We start from the raw sequence: 25,224 nt of genomic DNA on the forward strand, positions 1-25,224 counted from the left end.
ATCCATTTTTAAAGTGCTTTTCTGATAGCTTAATAGTGATCTGCTTTCTTAAAAAACTATATTTAAATTATTTATTTTAATTTAATCATTATTAATTAATAATAATGGATTAATGATATATTAATAATGATTAAAATAAAAATAAATTAAATCATTATTAATGCTGGTAGTAGGAGATAAAACTAAACCTATAATTATATCAGGTTTTTGCTTTATAATTGAATTGGGTCATGGCTTAATCCCTATTACTTTGAGAGTCAAATGGAAAACCCACTGTTTGGCTTTCACCGCCCTTTATAATCTGACTCCTTCTTACACTTTTCCACTGTTGCACTTAAAAAAAAAAATCCTTATGTTCTGTCTTAGAGTCAGTATGAAGTATTAGCTCCAAGGTAGAAGAGGTTAGGCCATTAGGGTTAAGTGATTTGCCAAGGGTCACACAGTTCGAGGGATCTGGGGCCATCTTTGAATCCAGGATCTTCTGTCTGCAGACTTGGCTCTCCATCCATTGAGCCACCTACCTACTCTTAAGTCTTCTGATACTCAACACATCTGCATCAAATTCAGTGATACTGACCTCCTTGCTAATTCTCTTTTAAGACACTCCATCTCTCACTTGGTCATTTTTCACTGGCCTCCCTCCACCTTGAATATTCTCTCTTCCTCCCCAATTCCTTCAAGTCTTGGCTAAACTCCCACCTTCTCCAAGAAGTTTTTCCAGGTCCCTCTCAGGACTAGTCCCTTCCTTTTGGGATTACCCCCATGTTTGCCTGTTCTACTCCTCAAGGGAAGAAAGCAGTCTAGATTTTATTTCTCTCAGTGCTTAGTACATAGCCATCATTTAATAAATGTTTGTGGTTTACTCGTATTAATTAGATGTGTTATCTACATACTCTATGTAGCTTTAAAAGACGCCATATGTCATTTCCAGGACAGAACAGGGGAATGTTTGAAGAGAACTGGAGCCAGTGTGGCCCTCACCTCCATCAGCAATGTCACAGCCTTCTTTATGGCAGCTTTAATCCCTATTCCTGCTCTTCGGGCATTTTCACTTCAGGTAAGTTTCTACTAGGTTAAATATTTGCAGATTCTTAGAAATACTCCAAAAGTCTCAAGTCCAGGTTTCGCAGATTCATGGAGAGATAGCTGCAAGGGAATTAATTCACAGATCATTTGTTTTCTTTAGATGTCACAAAATATACCACCTTTAAAAAGAAAACCACAAATTCTATTTTTTCCTCTAATGTGTGGATTTGAGAAATACTGATAGAAAAAAACAATACTGATAGAACTATTTTTAAACCCTTCCTCTTTTCCTAGGCTCATCTCCCCTGGAAAAATTGTATAGAAATCTGCGTGTATGTTTGCACACGATTTATTTTTACTCTTTCTTTTTTTTTTTACAAAATTCCAATAAATATTTAAGAGCATAAAAATATTCAACAGGCCCTAGTTTTCATTATGTAGTAATCTCATTCCTAATTTTTATATCGATATGAGAGTGCTTCCTAATCTATTTCTCCCTTAGATTTTTCAGGCTGCAAATGTTCATTGTAAAGATCTGATCATTTCTGATTCAAAGTTCAGCAGTAGGGGCAAATTCAATTCCATTTCACTTCATGGACATTTATCAACAACCAGTTGTGCTTCTGGGGTCATGTTAGATTTAGGGAGCCCAGAGATAAAATGAAAACAAACAAACAAAAAAACCAGTCCCTGCCCACAAGGAGTGTTTTGGTTTTTTGTTTTGGTTTTAATATATGGCATTCTTTCTGAAATGTTCTAATTATATGTATGATGTGTTATTAAATATAATTTTTTATGTCCTAAATTCTACCTATTCATGTTATCTTACTCTTCTGATATTGTTTGGCAAAAAAAAAAGGTTACAGTCATTCAGGAACAGGAAAATCAATTAGCAAATTAATTAATTATGTTACATTTTGGTCAGTTCCTGATTTTTTTTTGTTTGAACTCGTCTCTATTGTCAGAGGCATTATGTGCCTTTAGCAAATAATTGTACATTTGAGTTCACAAATATGCTAGAAGGTAAAGCATCTTAAAAAACCAAACTCAATACCTAGCTGCAATCATTATTTTATAAAGCTTCTTAACTTAAGCTAACAAATAAACCTATTAACTCAACTAGAACTTATAGGATCAAAGAGGCTTTAGAAGGACTTTAGAAAGCCATTTGTTCTAATCCTCTAATTTTGCAGTTAAAGAAAATGAAGCCCAAGGAGGTAAAGTCACAGAAGCGACAATAAGATTTGAACTCAGGTCCCTTTAACTTATGAAATCATGCTTTTTTCCATTGTACCATGCTGCTATTTTGATGATCTTTAATATGAGATACACGTGGCCTTCTCAGAGTTTACTGTCACCCTGTCTTTGATAGGCCAAAACAGTTGCAAGGTGGGATCATCTAAATTCTAGCATTTCTTAATATTATGCGACCTTTTGACAAAAAGTTTTTATAAATTCTTGATTACCGTTGATTTGGTATTGAAGAAAAATATGAAGCACTGAAATATTTTTGGAAAGATCATTGTTCTCGATTATTGCCTAGTACCTAATAGATACTTAAATGCTCGTTGAATTTAATTGAATGGGATAGCTGGATATCACAGTGGATAGAATGGTCCGGCTTGGAATGGAAAGGACCTGGGTTCAAATATGTCCTCAGATAATTCCTAATTGTGTGATTCTAGGCAAGTCACTAAGCCCCAGTTGTCTAGCCCTTGCCCCTCTTCTTTCTTAGAACTGATACTAAAACAGAAGGTAAGGGTTTCCAAAAAAAGAACTCAATTGAATATTTGTTGAATAAGTGAATACATTTTAAACTGACCTGTGACAAATTCAGGAATAATGAAAATATTTTAAATTGTTCTTAATCATATAATTAAATCAGCAATTTTGTATAATTGTAAATTTGTCCAGATCATATAGTTATTCAGCTTTTCCTCCCTTTTCTTTAACATTTTTAGGCATCTTCTGAACAAGACTTTGAGATTTTATTTTTGTCTCATCTTCAGAAATAGTTGAATTGAATAGAAACTTGTAAATTTTGAGCAAGTGAAGATTTTTCTTCTTTCCCCCTATTTTTCTTTTTTCTTTCTCCCCTCCCCACCTTTTCACACTCTTATCTCACTCCTTCTTTCTCACATTTATCTCTATCTCATCCATACACATCAATCCAAGATGAAACTCATTTCTTAATTGTCTTTTATTTAACATGATCCTTTGATCATATTAAAGATTACCCATGGTGACCTTTTAAAAAATATACCTATAATATTTTCTTTTATATAGTATTATATATGGACAAAATATTGTTTTAAATACATAATGAACTAAAGTCCCCTACTCTTTTTTTATAAAAATTTCTCCCAGAGAAAAATAACTTTTAGGGAAACTGTATTTCTGATTTAAGCCACTAGAGCACTATTTAGTAAACTGTGTTTTCATCCCAAGAGGGCCTCCTTTATACTCCAGGAATTGTTTATATACTGGGAAACTCTGGCTTATTCAGTATCCCAAAAAAATGTTATAATTACTTCAATACTCCAAAAGAGCTGCTACTTAAAAGATATTTTGGTCACTTTTAAAACTGGCAAGTAGACTTCATAAATTCTCTTTTTCTAAAATGTACCCAGTTGTGATGATTTGTAACCAGTTATATTCATTGTGTTTACATTGGAGAGTCTCCCACAGGTTAAGTAAGGATCTGGAGTGATCCAAAATTGTTCAGTCCTATAAAGAAACAGATGTTAACATCCATTTTATTCCTCCACCCCCCCCACCCCACCCCCCGCCCAGTATCCCAGCAGAATTTTTTCCAGCCCTATTAAAAGAAGTGGGTGAATTTTTCTGGCAATATTGAAATGTCTGATCTCTTCATGGGTCTGTCCAAATCCCACCTCTATACAAATAAGCAGTGACACCATCTCCATTCCTTTGGGGCAAAATAATGTGTCAAGTATGCACTCAGTGACCTGCACTGGGGCTGTGCTGGTAACTGAATGGCATTTGCTCTTCAATGAAAAAAATCCCAGAACAGAACTCCTTATTGTTCCAAATGGGAAGAGTGTTTAGACTGAGACCCCATTAGGCAGGGTCCATGCCTTCTCTGTGCTCTCTAAATACATTGTCAGGGCTTGAGATGTCTTTGTTTTGCATGTCATAAGGTGTGACCAATATGAATGAGATGATTTTTCAATAGCTGATGTTTCTTTTAATCACAATACCATAATCAGAATGCAAAATTGTCCCCAGCGAACTGTAGTGCTTTGTGCATTTCCTAACTTACACCTAAAATATATCATTTAATCATTTAACTCTGGTCATCACCATTCTCCTTTATTTTTCCATTTTATTTAGTGTTGATTTAAACAAGAAAACTCTGTCCTTTTTTTCCTGATGCACCTAAAGAAGCACTAAAATCGTTTCCTGCTTTTCTCTTTTCCTTTTCCATCCCCATTAGAAAACCACTAAGTAATAAAAGCAATTTACATTTATTTAGTGCAGTATGTTCAGAAACAGAGGTGCCTTTGCCTTCTTCCCACTTCTTTTTATCAACACAATCACAGAGTACAAGATAACTCTTTAGGCACTTGGGAAAGCTAGAAGAAAAGGGGACATATCAAAGGGGCATCGCAGGTGATTACCATTGTCAATTGCTCTTGTCTGGGTATAAAACACCCTGGATAGATTGTGAGCTCCCCAACCACAGAACCCGTTTCATTTTTGTCTCTTCTTATTCACAGTATCCAGTATAGTGCCTATATTGATTATTGATTCATAGGCATTTTTTAATTAACAGGAAAGGAAGGAATGAACTAGCTAAGTCTTCAGTAATAAAAGGAAGGAAAGGCATAGTTCTGTTGCTTCCTTCTTTTGAGTGTTGTATATATCCTGTGATACTGTGGTCCTGTTAGGGCACTACTATTAAGTCGTTTCAGTTGTGTCCAGCTCTTTGTGACTCCATTTTTTTTTTAAACCCTCACCTTCCGTCTTGGAGTCAATACTGTGTATTGGCTTCAAGGCAGAAGAGTGGTAAAGGCTAGGCAATGGGGGTCAAGTGACTTGCCCAGGGTCACACAGCTGGGAAGTGTTTGAGGTCAGCTTTGGTTTTTTTTGGTAAAGATACTGAAGTGATTTGCCATTTCCTTATTCACCTCATTTTATAGATAAGAAAACCGAGACAAACAAGTTAAAGTGGCTTCCCCAGGTTCACACAGCTATTACATATCTGAGGCCAGATTTGAAATCAGGAAAATGAGTCTTTTTTACTCCAGGCCCACCACCTAGTTGCCCCATCGCTATATTCTGTCATTGATAAAGAGCTAGATAGGATTTTAGTCTAGTCTCCTCGTTTTGTAGATAAGTAAAGTTGAGCCCCAAAGGGTTAAATGACTTATACAATTAGTAAGGTCAGGATTTTAATCCCTCTAACCCTAAATCTGATGTTCTTTTGAACATATCATGCCACACAAACATCTGGTATATGGAAGCTGCGCATGATATTGCCATCAAGTTGGGAATTCAGCTCATAGAAAGGGCTGTCCTGTGATGATGCTGTGGTTAAGATCCTGCCATTATGAGAGTTCCCTGAGACTCCCTCCTTCCACCTTCTACTCTTCCATCTCAATGGGTATATTTGAGTGAATGTAATAAAAGAACAAGTGAAGCTCTAGCAAAGAGGGAGAGGTCACTTCTGGTTGTGGGATGGAGAGGAACAGCATTCAAGCAGGTGTTTGAATGGTGGATAGGATTGTAGGAGGTATCCATTGGTGATTGGAAAGGGCATTCTCTAATTAAACCAGGGAAGAATATTAGTAAAGATAGTAGAGGGACCAGAGATTTTGTCATTGAAATCCCACTGCTCTTAGAAATTTTCATTAGAACCCAAATGCTAGTTTAATGTTTTTATTAGTGGTTGAATTATATTGATTTAAAAAATATTTAACTCTCTCCCTTCGTAGAAGTTTGGGCTTTGGAGAGATTCACTAACTCTTTCAGATCACCGGGGTGAACCATGATGTGAAGGCCTGAACATTTTAATGCGCCTCTTCCCCCACAGTGTGATTTGTTACATATGTTAGGAATGGGAAGAATAGGGTTCATCAAAGATTGTACAAAGGGAAGTTGGTGGACTTGTGTGGTAAAATAAAGGACTCAGTTAAGAGAAGGCTCATTGCTACATGCATTTAAATACATTATAGGTCAAATTATATCCCTTTATAGATCATCACGATATCAAATATTACTCATTCTGAATTGTCAGGGAAAAGCAACATTAGTATCGTACTAGGGGAGCATTTCCATTTAACATAAGTTCAAATTAGAAATAGAGAAGGGATTTTTTTTTCCTAGCAGCATATAAAAGGCATGAGCTCAAAATAAGTAGACTTTTTATCTTTATAACTAACATGGCAAATGAGTTTGTGAAAAATATTGTTTACACATTTATACATTATATATTTACATTATACATATATATGTGTGTGTGTGTGTATATATATATATATATTCCCACATAGGTTAGTTGTCCTTTTTATTATATCCTGTGATTTTATCAGTGTTAGGAGGTCACTGTGTAGGGAACTTCCTTGGCCAATGCAGTTCAGTAGCTTCTCCACAACTTACTATTTTATAGAATTGTTTGAAGGCACTGAGAAAAAGACTAAGTGATCTACCTGTTGTTACAGTGCTGATACTATGTCAGAAGTGGGACTTGAACCCATGACTTCCTGTCTCAGAGGCCAGCCTACTATCCACCATGCTAAGCTGCTTTTCTTTTTTTTTTTTTTAATTTAAATTTTTTTTAACCCTTTACCTTCCATCTTGGAGTCAATACTGGGTATTGGCTCCAAGGCAGAAGAGTGATAAGGGCTAAGCAGTGGGGTCAAGTGACTTGCCCAGGGTCACCCAGCTGGGAAGTGGCTGAGGCCAGATTTGAACCTAGGACCTCCAGTCTCTAGGGCTAGCTCTCAATCCACTGAGCTACCCAGCTGCCCCCTAAGCTGCTTTTCTTATGGGATAATATCTACTCTATGGAATACCCATAGTTCCTTCAGAGTTTGGACCTGTTTAAAAAAAAAAACTGGCCTAGCCTGTTTAAATGTAGTTTAAAAAAAAAGACTCACTACTTTCCTTTTCTGGCACCAACAGTTTTCTGTGCTGTTATTTTAAGAATTTAATTAATAAAATTAAAGCCTTGGAGGCAAAGAGAGTGGGTGGGGACTGAAAGGGGGAACATCTGGGCTCTGCATGTTCTATCAGAAGGGAATTGCCAATCGTCATCCATAAGGTGGAAGTCTAAGTGACAGGCATCCTTGGCTGTTCATCACCTCTGGCTATGATATACACCCACTCTCCTTGGGTGGTCCACCAAGAATGGAAAAGAGCAGCTCATACCTTAGGTAGGGCCCCAAACTACTAGCCTCCCTTAGTTTCTTTCACTTCAGTTAACAGATGCAAAAGTAGCATTACTACCCCCTCCCCAGAAGTCTGTGCTTCCCATTTATTTTTTTAAAAGAAAAACAAAAAAAAAATGAAAAAGGTTGCCTTTTCAGCTGCTTTACCCACACTTTCCCCCTCCCCCTGGAAATAACCTCTTCTTTCTTTTAATCTAGTCTCCATTACTCTTGTGTTCCTTACTTTTCAGCATGGAAGGGAATAGGATTGAGGATGCTGTGCTAGGGAGTGGAGAAGGAATAATTGTCTCCTCCCTGTATCCTCTCCTGTTTATCCCTGTCTTTGCCCCTCTGCTGTAGATTTCTAGTGGGTGTCAGCACCTTTGGCTCATCTCTATCACTAACTTTCTAACCAGTCCTTCTATACTCAATCTCTAAGGCACAAAGCTCATCATTTCTATAACTTTCACCATCATCGGTTACAGGCTTCTTTTTCCTAAGTTTATCCTTCCCAGGAAGAATAAAAACAAATTTAAAAATTAACAAACATCTTCAAAAGGAAGAACATTCTATAGTTTCAGTTAAAAGAAGTCACTAGGAAAATAAATTGTTATTAAGTGCCAAGGAAGCACAAAGTCATAAGCAAGGCACCGAGGAGGCGTCACAAAAACAAAGCTGACCTCAAATGATCTTCTACGTTTCTTAGAACTCATATTACCTCAATGCAGTATATGGCGGCATGATATATGCCCAATGATCTCTAAGTATCAGAGAACTTTCAGAGATCCGGGATCTTTTCTCTGATGATTTGACATAAATTAATATTTCTAGAATAAAAGGATAATTTAAAGTTTTTCACAGTAATAATATTTTGGGATCATTTAGGTTTTGCTGAACTAGTGGAACCTCAAAGAATTTTCAAATAAGAAAGATCATCTAGGAACATGAAAAGTATATCTAAAAATTTGCTTCTAAAGGATACGAAAATTACTGAAAACAAAACAAAATCACTTTATAAATCTCTCATTATAAAGAAGCAGCACAGAAAATTCATACAGGTCAATTATTTTTCTAAGGAATGCAGGATGTAATTTCATCTCTAATATTCCTTTTGTTATAAACCTCTTCAAAACACTAGCTTTTTGCTAGGAGATTCTGTGGATAAAGCACTGGGTCTGGATTCAGGAAGAACTGAGTTCAAATTTAACCGTAGACACTTAATAGCTATGTGACTCTGGGCAAGTCACTTGATCTGTCTTTGCCTCAGTTTTCTCAACTATACAATGGCAGTCTATTGATCCCAACTCTCAAGGTTGTTGTGAAGATTAAAGGAACATATTTGTAAAACTCTTAGCACAGTGCTTGGCATATAGTAGGGACTATATCAATGCTAGCTATCATTATCATCATTATTATTCACATTTTCAGTTGGTTCTTCTTTCTAATTTTTTCTTCCCCCAATGGTCTTCCCAGTTTGGAAGTATTTAGTATTTAGCTATTCCTTAACAAACATCACAAGAAGTTTAATTTTAATTTCTAAATGTTTTTATTTAAATATTGGGCATTTATAGTTTCAGAAGAAAACATTTTAATGGGTTCCTTCCATTTTTCTCCCTATTTACCTGGCCCTCTGTTGAATTATCCTGTGTAGACCCAATTTTATAATCTTTACTAAGTCAACAGGATGCTGGAATGCTTCAGAATCTAATCTAAGATTTATGCCAAATTATAGAGTGATTTTTTAAATATATATACTTGTTTATTCTTTATATGTCATAATCACCCAAAGGAATTTCTTTTCTGCTTTACTATCTTTGACCTTTTATTTTACTGTGTATATTCAGCAGCCCCACAGGGTATTACAGAGGATATATGAGGCTGATTAAAAACCCCAAGGGGAGATGTCTGAAATTTTAAATTGTTTATAAGATATTCTTGTGATATACAATCATACACAAGTTCTGAAAATGCCAGATCAGAGCTATTTTTAACATTTTCCCCCATGATTACATGATTCATTCATGCTATCTCCCTCCCCTCTTCCCTATGCCCTCCCGGGGTTGACCAGCAATTCCACTAGGTTATACATGGATGTATATCAGGTCCATTTTAGAAATTTACGGAAAGGGAAGTTTGTTTGTTTTTTTTTAAAGAAATTACCCCAGAAATATAAGCAATGTTCTTTCTTTGTATGTTTGATTCAATTAATAGCAAGTTAATAATATTTCAAAAAATTATATTATATGCTCAGAATTTTTCAATTACATTTAGCTAGATGAAATAAACATTAAATGTGTAGGTGTATAAAGCTGTGTACTAGGCAGTAAGGGGGAAAACTAGTCCCTCTGTTTAAGGAACTTATATTCTATTAGAGAGAATACCACATTCACAGAGATAAGTAAATTCAAAAGTATGTGCAAAGTAGTTTCAAGAGGGAAGGTGAAAGCTCACCCAACTATGCTAGAGGAGGGGAAAGGATGGGTCAGGAAGGAGGTCTTTTAGAGCTGGGAAAAAAGTTAAAAACCTCAGAGATGATCTACTAAGTGCTTCTTATTTCACAATAATGGTGGTGACAATAGCTGCCATGTATATAGAGCTTAGAGGCTTACAAAGCAATTCACATATGTCATCTAAATTAACTAGATGAGGAAAAGGAATAAGTGCCTTGCCCAAGGTTATGCCAGCTAGCTAGGGATAGAGCTAAGCTTTAGTGCCCAGGCTTTCTAACTCCTAGGATAGATTTGTTTATTGCTTCATGTCTCACATAAACATTGTCTTTTTCTGACATTGTTAAAGATTGCAATTTCAAAATTCAAAGATGTTGCTTCAAGAATTACTGGATAAAATTAAAAGGAACTTGAACATCTTTTTATTTTTATTTTTTTCAAGTCTTGAAAAATTGTATTTAATTAATTAATTTAGAATGTTTTCCCATGGTTACAAGATTCCTGTTCCTTCCCTCCTCTCCCCCCACCTCCCTCCCATAGCCAACGCATAATTCCACTGGGTTTTTTTACCTGTGTTATTGATCAAGAACCATTTCCATATTCTTGATATTTGCACTAGTGTGATCATTTAGTCTTTATCCCCAATCATATCCCCATCAACCCATGTGATCAAGGAGTTGTTCCTCTTCTGTGTTTCCACTCCCATGGTTCTTTCTCTGGATGTAGATATCATTCTTTCTCATAAATACCTCAGAATTGTCCTGGATCACTGCATTGCTATTAGTAGAGAAGTCCATTACGTTCGATTGTACCACAGTGTATCAGTCTCTGTGTACAATGTTGAACGTCTTTTAAAATCAATTCTCATTTTAGGAAGAGACCTGTTGCTGACCTTGAGTTTCTTTTCTTTTGTTTCTAGGCTGCTATAGTTGTGGTATTCAATTTTGCCATGGTTCTGCTCATTTTCCCTGCTATTCTAAGCATGGACCTCTACAGACGGGAGGACAGGAGGTTGGATATCTTCTGTTGTTTTACAAGGTAAACTTATGTGATCAGTACATTTGTATTCAGGATTTATGGAGCAGTATTATTTACTCAGCATCTTCTAGTTCATAAATCTAAAGGTAAAGTCATTTATGTAATTTGCTTCAGGATATTATACCATTTGGCAAAGAATTTCAAAAGCCATGGAGATGGGTGAAAGGAAAATTAGATTCACTATCATGTACTTTAATTGGCTATATTCAGGGTCAACCATCTGATTGGTTAATTTGTTCTTTGCTTCCAGAATTGATGGGAGTTTTTGCTTTTTAGTTGTTGTTGTTGTTGTTGTTTTTAATTTCTTAACATGTAAAGGAGGGATGGTAATAATATTGGGAGGGGATGAGACTGGAGTATTTATCAAGTCACTTGAGCATCTGTAGGAAGGAGTACTATGAAGAGATTTTATTATTTTCACTAAAATAGAAGTAGAATTCTTTATAGATTTGTTGTAATACAGAATCCAATTTACAATGTTATTTATGGGCACAATGGATGGAAAGCCTGGTCTGGAGTCAGGAAGATTCATTTTCCCCAGTTCAGCTCTGGCCTCAGACACTTACTAGCTGTGTGACCCTGGTTGTCACTTAATCCCATTTGCCTCAGTTTCCTCATCTGTAAAATTAGGTAGGGAAAGAAAACCACTTCAGTATTTTTATATTGCCAGTTTTTGTATTCAGTATTGCAAAAAAAAAACAAAAACAAAAACAAAAACCCAAGTGGGGTCACAAAGAGTAAGACATGACTGAAAACGACAAAACAAAAATTTTTGAATGTATAATGTTAAGGTAACAGAATAGGAAAAACCTAGAACTAAGTTAAGAAATCTTGATTCCAAATTTGACTAACTAGTATTAGTTTTGCGACCATTACCAAGTCACTTAAGATCCTTGCATCTCATCTCTTAAGAGGAGATAATACTTGTCTTTTACTCAGGGCTGATGGGAGGAAATGAGGCATGAAGGCATGTGCCAAGGGATATTCTAATGAAAAACATTATCAACAAGATGGAAACCCAACCATTGTTGAGCTTAATAAAATAATCTTTTCTTCTTAATTTAGAAAGGCATAAGATTAAAACTCTCATGATGAATTTCCTCAGTTTCAATAAAAATTTAGAATCCTGTTTTTTTTCTTCTCCCTTGTTCCTTTTAGTCCTTGTGTCAGCAGAGTGATTCAAGTTGAACCTCAAGCCTACACAGATACCAATGACAACACCCGTTACAGCCCTCCCCCTCCATACAGCAGCCACAGCTTCGCCCATGAAACTCAGATCACCATGCAGTCAACAGTTCAGTTGCGGACTGAATATGACCCTCACACCCAGGTGTATTACACCACTGCAGAACCCCGCTCAGAGATTTCAGTACAGCCTGTCACCATGACACAGGACAACCTCAGCTGTCACAGTCCCGAAAGCACAAGCTCAACCCGAGATTTGCTCTCTCAGTTCTCAGATTCGAACCTTCATTGCCTGGAGCCTCCTTGCACTAAGTGGACCCTCTCCTCTTTTGCTGAGAAGCATTATGCGCCATTCCTCTTGAAGCCCAAAGCCAAGGTAATCTGTCAGAAACAGATGATGCTACCTTTCCTTTAGAGTCGGGTTCTTAACCCGTGGGGCTATGAAGTACTTTTTAAAAAGATATTTTGATGACTTGAATTGGATGGAATTGAATACCACAACCATAGCAGCCTGTCATCAAATATACAATTGTATATACATAGATGGATGGATGCATGGATGCATGGATGCATGGATGCATGGATGCATGGATGGATGGATGGATGGATGGATGGATGGATGGATGGATGGATGGATGGATAGATGGATAGATAGATAGATAGACAGACAGACAGACAGACAGACAGATAGATAGATAGATAGATAGATAGATAGATAGATAGATAGATAGATAGTATATGTATGTTTGTTCACGTGATGATCTTCTATGGAGGAGAAGATCATGATCCATGACATAAAAAAGATGGAGAATTTCTGTTTTAGGTTATCAAATTAAGCCATGCTAGACTTTGATTCAGGAAATCCTGAGTTCAAATCCAACCTCAGAGACTTAGGCATATGTGTTTGTTTTCTGAACAAGTTGCTTAACTTGTATCTTATCACAGTTTCCTCTTCTAATAAAATGGGGCTAATAATAGCACCCATTTCCCAGGGTGGTTGCGAGGATAAAATGAGGTAATATTTATAAAGTACCTTACAAACCACAAAGCATTATGTAAATTCTAGGTAGTATTTTATTGTTCTTGAAATTGATTGAATTTCATGTTTCTTCTCTCCTCCCCACCTCTACCCTTAAAAAAATTAATATGCATTCTATTGAGGTATTCTGAGGAGTTCAGCAAAGTTAAAAAGGTACAACTAGGTTGCTCTGCTTATTTTATAAGGAAGAACTCTGGGGATGTTTTATTGTCCCTCTAATGGGAATTTTCTTGGAATACAGATCATTTGTTTTTCTATATGAAATATATTTGATGTCATAATTTTGGGGAGCCGTTTTCTTCTTCTGTCACTCCTAGTGAATTGATCCATATTGATCTGATTCCCAGAAGGAGAAACTCTCATGAATTCCAATTTAATCTTCAGCCACCAGGTGGTTAAAGTGAGATAGGAGAGAAAATATTGTCCTGCTTATTATGGCCCCTCTCTTTGAGAAGGGCAGGTGGATTAAGTTGCTTCACTCTGATCCTGTGCCTCTTGTTTTGTCGCAGGTTGTGGTTATCTTCCTTTTCCTGGGCTTGTTAGGGGTCAGCCTTTATGGAACCACTCGGGTGAGAGATGGGCTGGATCTCACGGACATTGTGCCACGAGAAACCCGAGAGTATGACTTTATCGCGGCTCAGTTCAAATACTTCTCCTTCTACAACATGTATATAGTCACACAGAAAGCAGACTACCCAAACATCCAGCACTTACTGTATGACCTGCACAAAAGTTTCAGCAGTGTGAAGTATGTCATGTTGGAAGAAAACAAGCAGCTCCCTAAAATGTGGTTACATTACTTTCGAGATTGGCTACAAGGTAAGAAACTAGCTGGGTTCTTTGTATCTTTTAAGGAAATCATTTCATTTAGTCTTCAGCGTGTCCAAGGCTAGACTTTTCCTTCTATAAAAGTCTTCTTTGGGAAAACGATTCTGCAGTGTTTGATTAAGTGATCAGACTGAAGTACTTGCAATTTTTAGGTCCAGTTCTCAGGTCTTCCAGTTTTTGTTTACCTGAGGCAACTCCCAGAAGCTATGTGTTGATGTAAAATGGAACCACTGCACAATCCTATCTATTAGATGTTCCTAGGTAGTACTGTGGATGGAATGCCAGACCTGGAGGCAGGAAGATTCATCCTCCTGAGTTCAAATATGTTCTCAGACACTTATTCTGTATGACTCCAGGCAAGTCACTTAACCTTGTTTTGCCTCAGTTTCCTGGTCTATAAAATGAGTGAGAGAAGGAAACAGCAAGCCATTCTAGTATCTCTGCCAAGAAACCCCAAAACGGGGTCATGAAGAGTAAGATATGATTGAAAACCAAATCTGGCCTCAGCCACTTCCTAGCTGTGTGACCCTGGACAAGTCACTTGACCCCCATTACCTAGCCCTTACCACTCTTCTGCCTGGGAGCCAATACACAGTATTGACTCCAAGATGGAAGGTGAGGGTTTAAAAAATATATATATATGATTGAAAACAACTGAAAAATAGCAACATAGTGATGATTGGTTGGAGTGTTCTGGGATTCCCAAGGGAAATCCCATTTGTAGGTGTTGATTCATATTCTTTCAACATGTAAGATATCCCTTAAGAATAAGTTGGCTGCTCTAAAGAGATTATGGTTTTACCACTTTGCATAGTGCCTAATAGATTGGCCTGAAACAATGAATGACATTTCTTGACTGACTCACTCTCAAGTTACTCTCAAGTGGATTTGAGAGAATCTGGCTCATTAAGCATCATGGTTCCGCTTATCCTATTTACTCAAAATATACATTATTTTACTATGTGTAAACAAATTGAGTATAGGAACCTCTTTCTTCCTTTTCCTTTCTGTTAGAAACACTTCTAGGAAGTGTTAATGAATTGGAAAAATAAGTAAATGTTATTGGCTTGGTAGGATAATTTAAATGTTCTCTTGACTGTTCATAGATTGAACATTATAGTCAGCGATTCCTAGAACACATTTGAATTTATTCTAAAAATACACATGCAAAGGAGGCTGGCAAATTAGGGTAATTTTCTGAATCATTCAGACAAAAATACTTTTATTGATATATCTAGATAATTGTGAAAATACTATGCATTGACTTGTTATTCAGATAATTGTAGTAATTCTCTGCTTTACTTGGCAAATGTGGACACAAACTAAGTGCCTCTTGAGATATCTTTTCTTCTAGAAATTCTTGGTTTGTTACATAACAAAGAAACCAACAAATTTTGTGATTTTTTAAATTATTCCTTTTCTTATGAGTTTCAAATTAAATGACATCAGACTAATTGAAAATTGTGTCCAGGGAATAAATCTCCATTATACTTTCTGTCCTTGACCACTGTTTAATTCAGTTTTATTTTAGGTAAATAGGAGGACTCTGACTTTAAAGTTCCTTTTCAAACATGTTCATGAGATTAAGCTTAATTTATTTCCTTAGTTTGTTTTCATTTTTGCAGTAGTTTTGAAAACAGTGGATTTGGAGTTATCAGTAGAAAGAAATCCAAGCAGTTGAAGAATGCCCTGGTTTTTAATTTTTTTTCCCCCATTGACCAAAAGACATGCAAATAACTTGCCACAAAGGACAAAGAAATCTGCTGTGCAAAGCCAGTTGGTATCTCAAGAGAGGAGGGTTATTGTAGAATTGATTTCAGTGTCTTTTGTCTTTCATTAGGAAGTTCAGTATGCCATGTTAATGGAGAGCTTGGGAAGGGGGCAGAAATGTATTGTCTAACTGGAGGCAGTGGATAGGGTTAAAACCTCTTTAGAGAGTATTATAAATTATTTCTCTGTTTTCTTCCCTTTAAAGACTTAAAGAAGCCCTGAGGTTTGTAATCAAACTCTTCAGAGTCTATGAAAACCTTATGTGTTATAATAATTTTGGTAGTAAATGTAATTAACAGCACTGAACATTTAGGCTAAGTTAGATTTTTTTTTTTTTGACACTCTCAAGGCATGGCAAGCCCCATAATCACATGCCTAACTCCACTGATGTTGGGATTCGGTTAGGACCACTGTACACAAAATGGCCAAATACCCTGATCATTGGCCACCTAGATATTCTTCAGGCCTGTTACGTGGTTGATTTGGTCACTGAAAATTTACTCCTAGGAAGCAATTATCCATGAATCAACTCATCAAAGCATTGTGTGTGGTTTTTAGCCATGTGACTCTCATTGACTTTTAATGGAGTTGTCATTTCAACTATTATGCATCTCCTCACATCATTTTCAGTTCCCTTTTAGTCATTTTAACTGATAAGAATATAGAGTGGGAACACAAAAATTATTTTCATACACCATTTTTGGAATGCATACTGGTACAATATTAAATCAGGGATACACACATAAATACATGTAGACTTGTGCTACAAATGTATGCTGAATTTGGCAGATGTAATCTACATTAAAATTAGATATTATCGCTTTAGAAAAGTTTAGCCATTGGAGTTATATTTAACTAAAAAGCATTTTTATACATAATATTTTCACCATGACATGTTTTATTAAGAGAAGTTTTCAGGCTCAGATTTTAACACTAGGCTTTCATTTCACCAAGGATATTAGGGGGAGAAAAAGTGTTAATTGAGTGAAACCCCTATTTCTTGTAATGCCTCTCATTGTATAGTATATGTAATTAAATCATCTCATTACTACTTGATATTTTTTCCTAAATCAATCAGAAATTATTAAAAGTATTTTAAATGGGTGTAATTGTACCCACTGAGCAGCTGAGTTCTGACTTTCTTAGGTTGCTACTTCATTCCTTCTGTTTTACATAGTGCCATTTGGCATTTGGGTGGAGAAAGGCTTAGTGTGCCACTTTGAAAGAAAGTGAAAGGGTTAAAGCAAAGCTGATTCAAGTGATAAAGTCATGAAAATTCTTATTGTGGTGAGGAAAACACAAGGGTATGTTTTGTTGTTTATTTAAAGAAAAAAAGGCTTTAGGCAATAAAACAACATCTGTTCAGTACTTCATGTTGGGTGCATGCTTGTCCATGAAAAGCAGTGAGTCTCAACTTAAAAGTGACTGTTCCTTGGCTGTCTCTTCTCTCTCTCTCTCTCTCTCTCTCTCTCTCTCTCTCTCTCTCTCTCTCTCTCTCTCTCTCTCTCTCTCTCTCTCTCTCTCTCTCTCTCCCCCTCGTCTCTCCCTCACTCACCCTGAATAACTGTCTGCCTCTCCCCCACATGCACCCTGAATAATAAGGGCTTTCTTTCACTGACAAGACCACACATTCCAGATACCCAAATTGTTCATATAAAAACAATGCCCAAAGCAATTACAATGAAGGTATCTAAGTGGGGTCTTCACTGCTCTCCAGGAAAGGACGAATTCTTTTTTTTTCCTTTTTTTTTCTAACACTAAGGACTTTCCCATTCTGAAAATACTGGCCAAACAGAAACTCCCTTCTCTAAGAAAATTCTGAAATGAATTACAGTATTTAAATCACACTCTCTACAACAAAAAGCATTTATCCCCTCTTACTGGCTACATTCAACCAAAAATAGGCTGCTTTTGTTCAAAAGGGGTGTGTGTGTGTGTATGTGTGTGTGTGTGTGTGTGAGAGAGAGAGAGAGAGAGAGAGAGAGAGAGAGAGAGAGAGAGAGAGAGAGAGAGAGAGAGAGAGAGGGAGGGAGGGAGGGGGAGAGGGAAGGAGAGAGAGGAAGGGAGACAGACAGACAGACAGACAGACAGAGAGGGAGAAAGGGAGGGAGAGAGAGAGAGAGGCAGGGAGGGAGAGAGAGAGAGAGAGAGAGAGAGAGAGAGAGAGAGAGAGAGAGAGAGAGAGAGAGAAGGGGAGAGGGAGGGAGGGAGAGAGAGGAAGGGAGACAGAGAGAGAGAGAGAGAGAGAGAGAGAGAGAGAGAGAGAGAGAGAGAGAGAGAGAGAGAGAGAGAGAGGAAGGGAGGGAGAGAGGAAGAGAGGGAGAGAGGGAGAGGGACTTTCCTGGGCTTTGGAGGTCTACTTGGGAGGTGACTTTGAAGGGAGTGGGGGAAGGGAAAGGGAGGAAGAGGTGGTACGGGTGAAGAGTTTGTAAATGCCAGTGATCACTCAAAGCCTAGGGCTGTGTCACGGGGGGCCATGTTTTCTCTTCCAACACTTCTATCTCTTTACAGCTGTAGCTAAACGATCAGATCTGTAATGATGGTTTTGATTATGGAAGCTCAGTGCAGCTGTGAGCGAGGTGGGTTGGTGGGCTCCCTCCCGCCCCCGCCCCCCACCCTCCAAGTGCTCTCTTTCCTTGGACATGCGGTTTGTCATCTGTTCTCACAGAGCTTTCTTGTATTGATGGGGCTGTGGCTTCCTGTTCTAAATCTGATCCAAATTTAGTGCTGTGAGGTATTTCCCCTCCACCCACAGCCCTATTCCTTCCCTCCCCTTTCTACACAGACCCAGATACACATGCCCATTCTCAAGTGCACGAGCAAGCCGCGTGAGCGAGCGCACACACACACGCACGCACGCACGCACGCCCCATTTAAGGGTGGCAAAAAGGAAAAGAACAGTTGAGAGTGAATAGGTGTTGGCTGTGATCTTTACATATGCTGGCAATAGATCCCACAGCTTATATTAGCTACACAAGTTGAACAGATGGAACAAATTGACAAAATCGTGTTCGCTCACGCTGTGCTCGAGAAGCAGCTGAGTTGCCGTTTGAAGTTGGAAGCTCGAGGCTGGCTTGTTTTCTCCTCTTTCAGTGGAATTCCTAGTTCTATGAATGAACCTGTAGCTTAGCACCTTACAGTAGCTCAGAGATGCAGCTCTTCCTTCTGGGGTCCTCTTCCTTGAGTTAACGTAGTTTACCTGCTTTACAGAGTGGGAAGCCGTGAATAGGACAAGGTGAGAGTTGTTGGGAGAAGGAAGAAGAGGATTGTGTGCATGTATGTGTATTATACACACATGTGTACATACACGCACATATATGTGTGTAGCTAAACGTAAAATCTAGATTAAGAAAAAGTGCTAAACTTAAGCAGATGTTAACAAGTAATTGGGGGGGGGGGGCTCCCAAAGGGTTGGTGGCTTTCAAATTCAAATGTACTCCAATATATTCAGATGAATTCCATGCTCATTCACAAAAACTGTATCCTTCTGAATGTCATCAGACAAGAATTAGAATGCACACTGGATAGGTTGGTTGATTTTTCCTCTCATCTTTTGTCCTCTGAGATAAATGCTGGCTTTGTTTTAGTTCGAATTCTAAGGTGGTGTGCTGGTCTACTTCCTCCTCTAGGACTACAGGATGCATTTGACAATGACTGGGAAACTGGAAAGATCATGCAGAACAATTATAAGAATGGATCAGATGATGGAGTGCTGGCCTACAAACTCCTGGTGCAAACTGGCAGCCGAGATAAGCCCATTGACATCAGCCAGGTACTTGTGGAACGATGGAAAGAGGAGTGGGTTTGGAGTCAGAGCATTTGGGTTCCAATCCTTCTTTTGTTATTTGTGTGAGTTTGGATAGATTGTTTAATATCTCTGGGCCTTAGTTTCACTGTCTATACATAAGAGGGTTGGACTCAAAGGCCCTCAAGTTCTCATCCAACTCTACATCTGTAATATTACAAATATTGGAAGGAAACATTCTAGGAAGGACAGCGGAGGATGGACATTTCCTAGTTGTGTGAACCTGGACAAGTCACTTAACATCAATTGCCTAGTCTGTATCATTCTTCTGCCTTGGAATCAATGCTTAGTATTGATTCTAAAACAGAAGGGAAGGGTGGTTGTTGTTGTTTTTAAGAGAAAAGAAAAGATCTTTGGGGAGTCAGTTCAGAAATGGAAAAGCTTGTCATTGATACACTTCCAGATTTGTTAGGGGCTTCTAGTCCAACCTGTAATGGAACAGAAAAAATCTTCTCTATGATATACTATACAAGTAATCAGATAACATCTACTTGAAGAGCTGTGATACTGGGAAATCCACTGTTTCCCAAGGAAGCCCATTCCACGTGTAGATAGTTCTAATTGTTGGGAATGTTTTCTTTCCATCAAGCCTGAATTCCCCTCTTTGCAGTTTTTATCCTATTTTTTCTAGTTCTCCCAAATGGGGCCCCAAAAGAACAAGTCTAACCCCTCTTCCATATAAAGAGTGATAAAGTAATGCATTGGAACAACCCCAGGCTTTAGGTGTCAGTGGTAGAGAAGGTGGAGGGAATTTTTCTCCTATGGAGTTTCCTGTCCAGTTCCTCATCCTTAGCCTATCTTCATCTGTCAAATAGGAATAATGCCTTCTCTCTCACTGGGGGGTCATTGTAAGGATAATATGCAGGAGCTCTTTGAAAAGTCCAAGCCACTAAATGAATGTAAAATATCATTGGTGGTTGACTTCTGCAATGCTGCTTTTTTTTTCTCTTTCTTGTGATCTCAATCTGAAAAGTAGCTTGATTTGAAGAAGTCTGCTCTTTCTGGCAAGTGGAGAAATCAAAGGAGGTTAGTAGAGGAGTTGGAGGAATGATTATTTTCATTATTTGACCCCTTTGTGTCACCATGGCCCAAGGAGTGAAGATAAGTTACCCTGTCCTGAATGAATCAAAAGGAAAGGCAGACCTCTGGAATGTGAGTGGGCCAAGCTGTCCACTAAAAATGTACGATGAGTCATTTTTATGTGGCCACTATATTCTCCCACTGCAATTGCATTTGCATCTTTTTTTCCTTGACACTTGAGTTAGAGAATACAATTCTCTTATGCTTTGAAGTGTGCAACTTTATCAGAGATCTCTCGATGTGAAAAGAAAACTCTTCCTATCTATAGAACTTCCTTTTTTTTTTTTGCCTTCACAAAGAAAATAGTGATACCAATGATCTCTGTGCATTGTCTCCCCACTTATATTAAAGGTGACAGATTGACTGAGTATTGTTCAAAGTTATTATGGCATGTGGAGCACAATGCTTTAGAGTGACAGGCTTGACAAGACCTTATGAGAGAGATCTGGGCAAGGGATGTCAAGAGAGGGGTGTATCATAGGAAGGCACTCAAGGAGCCAGCTTTGGTTTAATGGATCAGGTATACTTTGGGCAAATGGAATTGGACCATACCTCCTGGGAGAAAAGTATACTGCATCCATAGGGGCTGGGAGCTGGAGTGCACAGTCTTCAAGACAGATTGAAGACATACAGTTGTTGAATATCCTGGAGATTAATTGAATCCAGATCCTTAGATTCTAGTTTCCCCCTTGCTCTCTTTCCCTCTTTCTTTGTCTTTCTTTTCTCTCACTTTTTCTCTTTTAACTGTTGTTTTTCATTTCATTAAAAAGACACAGAGCTGGAATCAGGCCAGAGTTTCAAACAAACAAACAAATCAAAATGATTTTAATCTGAGTGAAGTCCACAAGTCTGACTTTGGCTGGAGAATGTTGAGCCATCTCTAGGTTTGGAATATAGAGTCTCCCAGAAATAGGTTTACCCCACAGTCAACAGATGACTGCAGCACACTCTTCTACTTTCTTGGCGTTGGGCATTTTCTGAATACACAGGTCATAGGAGGCAAGTGTTAGCAAAATTTATACAGATGTTGTTTTATTTTTATAGCTCTCCTCCATTTACTGGGTGGCATTTCCTTCAGTGTTAACAACAGAGGTTAACTGCACACAGACGTGTATAGGGATTCTTGCCAGGTTTTTTTTTTCCTCCTTTAAATATGTTTTTCCAGCTTGGTCATTTTCCCCTTTGGCTGCAGACAGTCTTTTAGCATTCAGGTTTAATTGGTTCAGTTTATTCTAGAACCATCTGTAGAGTTATATGTGTGTTGTAAACAAAAAAAAAATCTTTGCATACTATGATGTGCTTTAAAAAAAAAAAGAAAGTAATCAAATAGGTTCCAATGGGATTTTCTGCACTTTTAAACAGTAGACATTCTCTGCTTGGTTGTGACTCTTGCTGTAAGCTTTGATTCTTTTCTTTCTAGGAAGGAACAGATTTATTTATTTATAATGTTAAGTCCTTGAACGCCAAACCCAATTCCTCTCTTTCTCCCATTTTTCAGTTGACTAAACAGCGTCTGGTGGATGCAGATGGTATCATTAACCCTAGTGCTTTTTATATCTACCTGACCGCTTGGGTCAGTAATGACCCAGTTGCCTATGCTGCCTCTCAGGCCAACATTCGACCCCACCGTCCCGAATGGGTCCATGACAAAGCAGACTACATGCCAGACACAAGACTGAGAAGTAAGTAACACTTTATTTAAGTGTCTCACAGTTTAGATGGGTGTGCAGCCTTTTCTTGCAGCCCTAGTGACTCTCTGGATCCGTTGACACTGTACAGATCTCAGAGGTGTAAACAGAATAATATGTTTCTTTTACTTTAAAGCTCTGAGAGACACACGCAGCTGTAGAATGGAACATACGGGTTGTGCTGAGGCCAGGTTCTATCACTTTGAGAAATTAGAGTCTGTGATCTTACTGTGGTTTGAACTCACAAACTTGCCTTCTCCTTTCTTTTCAATGCCCTTTTTTAGTTGCAAAAAATAAAAGTCGCCCCCGATTGAATGATACTCTGTTGCTCCCCAAGTTTGCCATTAGAAATTATGTTTACTCTTAACTTTGTCAACTTTAGTGTCAAAGAATTGTTGCCAAGTTAGGTCGTTCCCATAAGCCATCAAACACCTGTAGTCTGTCAGAGATGTTTAGATCCACACCAAGAGTCGTATTTGTGTGTACAAAAGCATCCTTTTTACATCTACTCCCCAAGCAGGATTTAAACATGATCCTGTATGCATTCAGTTTGCATTTACATTCTTGGGAGACCTCTACTTTGTTTACTGGATTGGAAGAACAAGGCTGGAAACAGGGAGATGATTGGCTAGCAAACCAGTTGTGTTTCACTGTATTCGGACCCTACAGCCTTGTGGCAGTCGGCCAAGTCTTGTCTTAATGAAAATTTATAGTTGAGATTATAATAGGGCAAATCATGTTTAGCAAGTCAACTGAATGACCCTGAAGGGTCTGGAACACACAACGGCAGAAACTAAATGCTTATTGTGTGAGGATTTTTTTTTTTCTGTTGCCACAGACTTAGCATTGCATGAAAAATGTAAGTTTCTTAGATAACTAAAAGATAAAGTTCTACTTTTTTTTTTTCAATGAAGCATCCCATTCCTGGGATTCTTTAGAATGATTCAATAAAACTAGGTTCGAACGGACTGTTTTCTAGTCAATATCATCAATTCACACACTTTTAAAAAGGGATCTTCAAACCTGAAAAATAAAGTTCAGAAGCTTGTTTTTTTTTTTTAATGTTCAACCTAAATAATTTACTCTTCCTAAGTAACAGAGTCCACACGAATTTGTGGACCCTATTTTCTCTAAGACTTTTATTTGGTTGCCATTATAGAGATCTGAGGAAGGGGGAAACAAAATGATCAATAATGCCCCCAAAATGTGAATTTGTCACATTTTTCTAAACTCAATCATAGCATATTTATTTTCATTTGAATATGTTAAAAATCCCTCCTCTCGCCGGTGACCCCTTCTTTACCTGTCACTGTGTCTTTCTCTCTAGTTCCTCCAGCAGAGCCGATCGAATATGCTCAATTTCCTTTCTACCTCAATGGGTTACGTGATACTTCAGACTTTGTAGAAGCTATTGAGAAAGTGAGAACAATTTGCAATAATTACACAAGCCTGGGAGTCTCCAGCTACCCAAATGGATACCCATTTCTCTTCTGGGAGCAGTATATTGGCCTTCGGCACTGGCTTCTCTTGTCCATTAGTGTGGTCCTGGCCTGCACGTTTCTGGTGTGCGCAGTCTTCCTTCTGAACCCTTGGACGGCAGGGATCATTGTAAGTTTATTATAAGGGTCTTTGTTGAAGTCAAATTCCTTTCAGCATAGCTCTTGCTGCAGTCGGAAAGGTTTTGTTTATGTCTGGGCCTCTGGTGGAGTGTGTATATTGCATCATCCATGATATATTTATTCTACTTGAGGCAGTGAGGTTCATGGTAAAGGGACAGCCTTTAAGAGCTTTCATCTTATGGACCCATTAATATGACTTTTAAATTTCCTTATAAAGATACAAGAGCTTTTCCAGCCTTTCTTATGATGGTACACAGTACTAGCCATGAGCATTTATTTTAAAAAACATAAAAATGTAATTTTAAAATCATGATTTTTTTTCTTTTAAACATTATTTTATTTGGTCATTTTCAAACATTATTCATTGGAAACAAAGATCATTTTCTTTTTCTCCCCCCCCCTCCCGTCACCCCTCCCATAGCTGATGCATAAAATCATGGGTTTTAACATAAAAATGTTCACACAAAATAATATTCCATATCTCAATGGACACAATTCTGTAGTTACGGTGTCTCCCTTTTAGAGGAAAATTAAAATAGCTGGGATAACAGCATATAGAAAGAAGAGAGATGTTATTTTTGTCTCTAACCAAAAAAAAAGGTAAAATAATATAAATGCTACAGCCTATTCATTCATCTGTTCTGCAAAGTGTTCTCCAAGATTTGAGGTATACTTTAATTGAGAACTGAATACTGACATGTCCTTGTTTAAATTCCATGAAAAGTTTATAAAATGCCCCAAATAAAGAAACATAGAACAGTTACTGGTTGTCAGTGCCATAACTCTGTACAACAGGTATGGGAAAAGGTAAATGTTTAGTCTAGAATAGTTTTCATAGTTCTTAATCAAACAATTTATATTGTCCATCTTTCATTAGCTTATAAAAAAAACTTTTATTGTAGTATCCTCCCCTTCCTCTCCTCCCCTCCCCTCCCCTGCCAACTCCTTCAACCATAGGAAAAGGAATAAAATGTCCTTCATCTCTTCCACATTGTAAAAAAATAATAGATTTTGTTACCCCTCTCCCCTAAAAAAATAGATGTGGTTACTCCTCTCCCCTTATACTTGCCTAAGAAACTCCTAATTCTAATTCAATGGGATTTCCCCCCATATTTCCCTAAGTTTTTATTTTTAATTAAAGAAGCTATAAACAAAACATGAAAGCTTTTCTTAGATTTAGCTGTTTGCTTTGTCCACTTCTAGTCTTTCCAAATTTCTTGAAAGAGGCCCTCTGTAACCTGACACTCATCAACTGATTAGAGCATCTACTTTCTTCCCAGATTTAAACTTACTCCCAAGTCATCTTC

The 25,224-nt window shown here is 37.7% G+C and overlaps 1 protein-coding gene across 2 annotated transcripts in view; it reads left to right on the plus strand.

The window, feature by feature from the left end:
* The window catches only part of PTCH1 (patched 1), a 90,800-nt gene that overhangs the window by 50,454 nt on the left and 15,122 nt on the right, over positions 1–25,224 (plus strand). For both annotated transcript variants that reach the window (XM_007497928.3, XM_001368333.5), the window contains exons 12-18: positions 932–1,057; positions 10,785–10,903; positions 12,062–12,464; positions 13,637–13,946; positions 19,355–19,497; positions 22,109–22,292; positions 23,626–23,906. In XM_007497928.3, coding sequence (XP_007497990.1) covers positions 932–1,057; positions 10,785–10,903; positions 12,062–12,464; positions 13,637–13,946; positions 19,355–19,497; positions 22,109–22,292; positions 23,626–23,906 — 1,566 coding nt within the window. The remainder of the gene's footprint in view (positions 1–931; positions 1,058–10,784; positions 10,904–12,061; positions 12,465–13,636; positions 13,947–19,354; positions 19,498–22,108; positions 22,293–23,625; positions 23,907–25,224) is intronic.

The sequence above is a fragment of the Monodelphis domestica genome, chromosome 7 (assembly GCF_027887165.1).
Source record: "Monodelphis domestica isolate mMonDom1 chromosome 7, mMonDom1.pri, whole genome shotgun sequence".
Classification (NCBI taxonomy): domain Eukaryota; kingdom Metazoa; phylum Chordata; class Mammalia; order Didelphimorphia; family Didelphidae; genus Monodelphis; species Monodelphis domestica.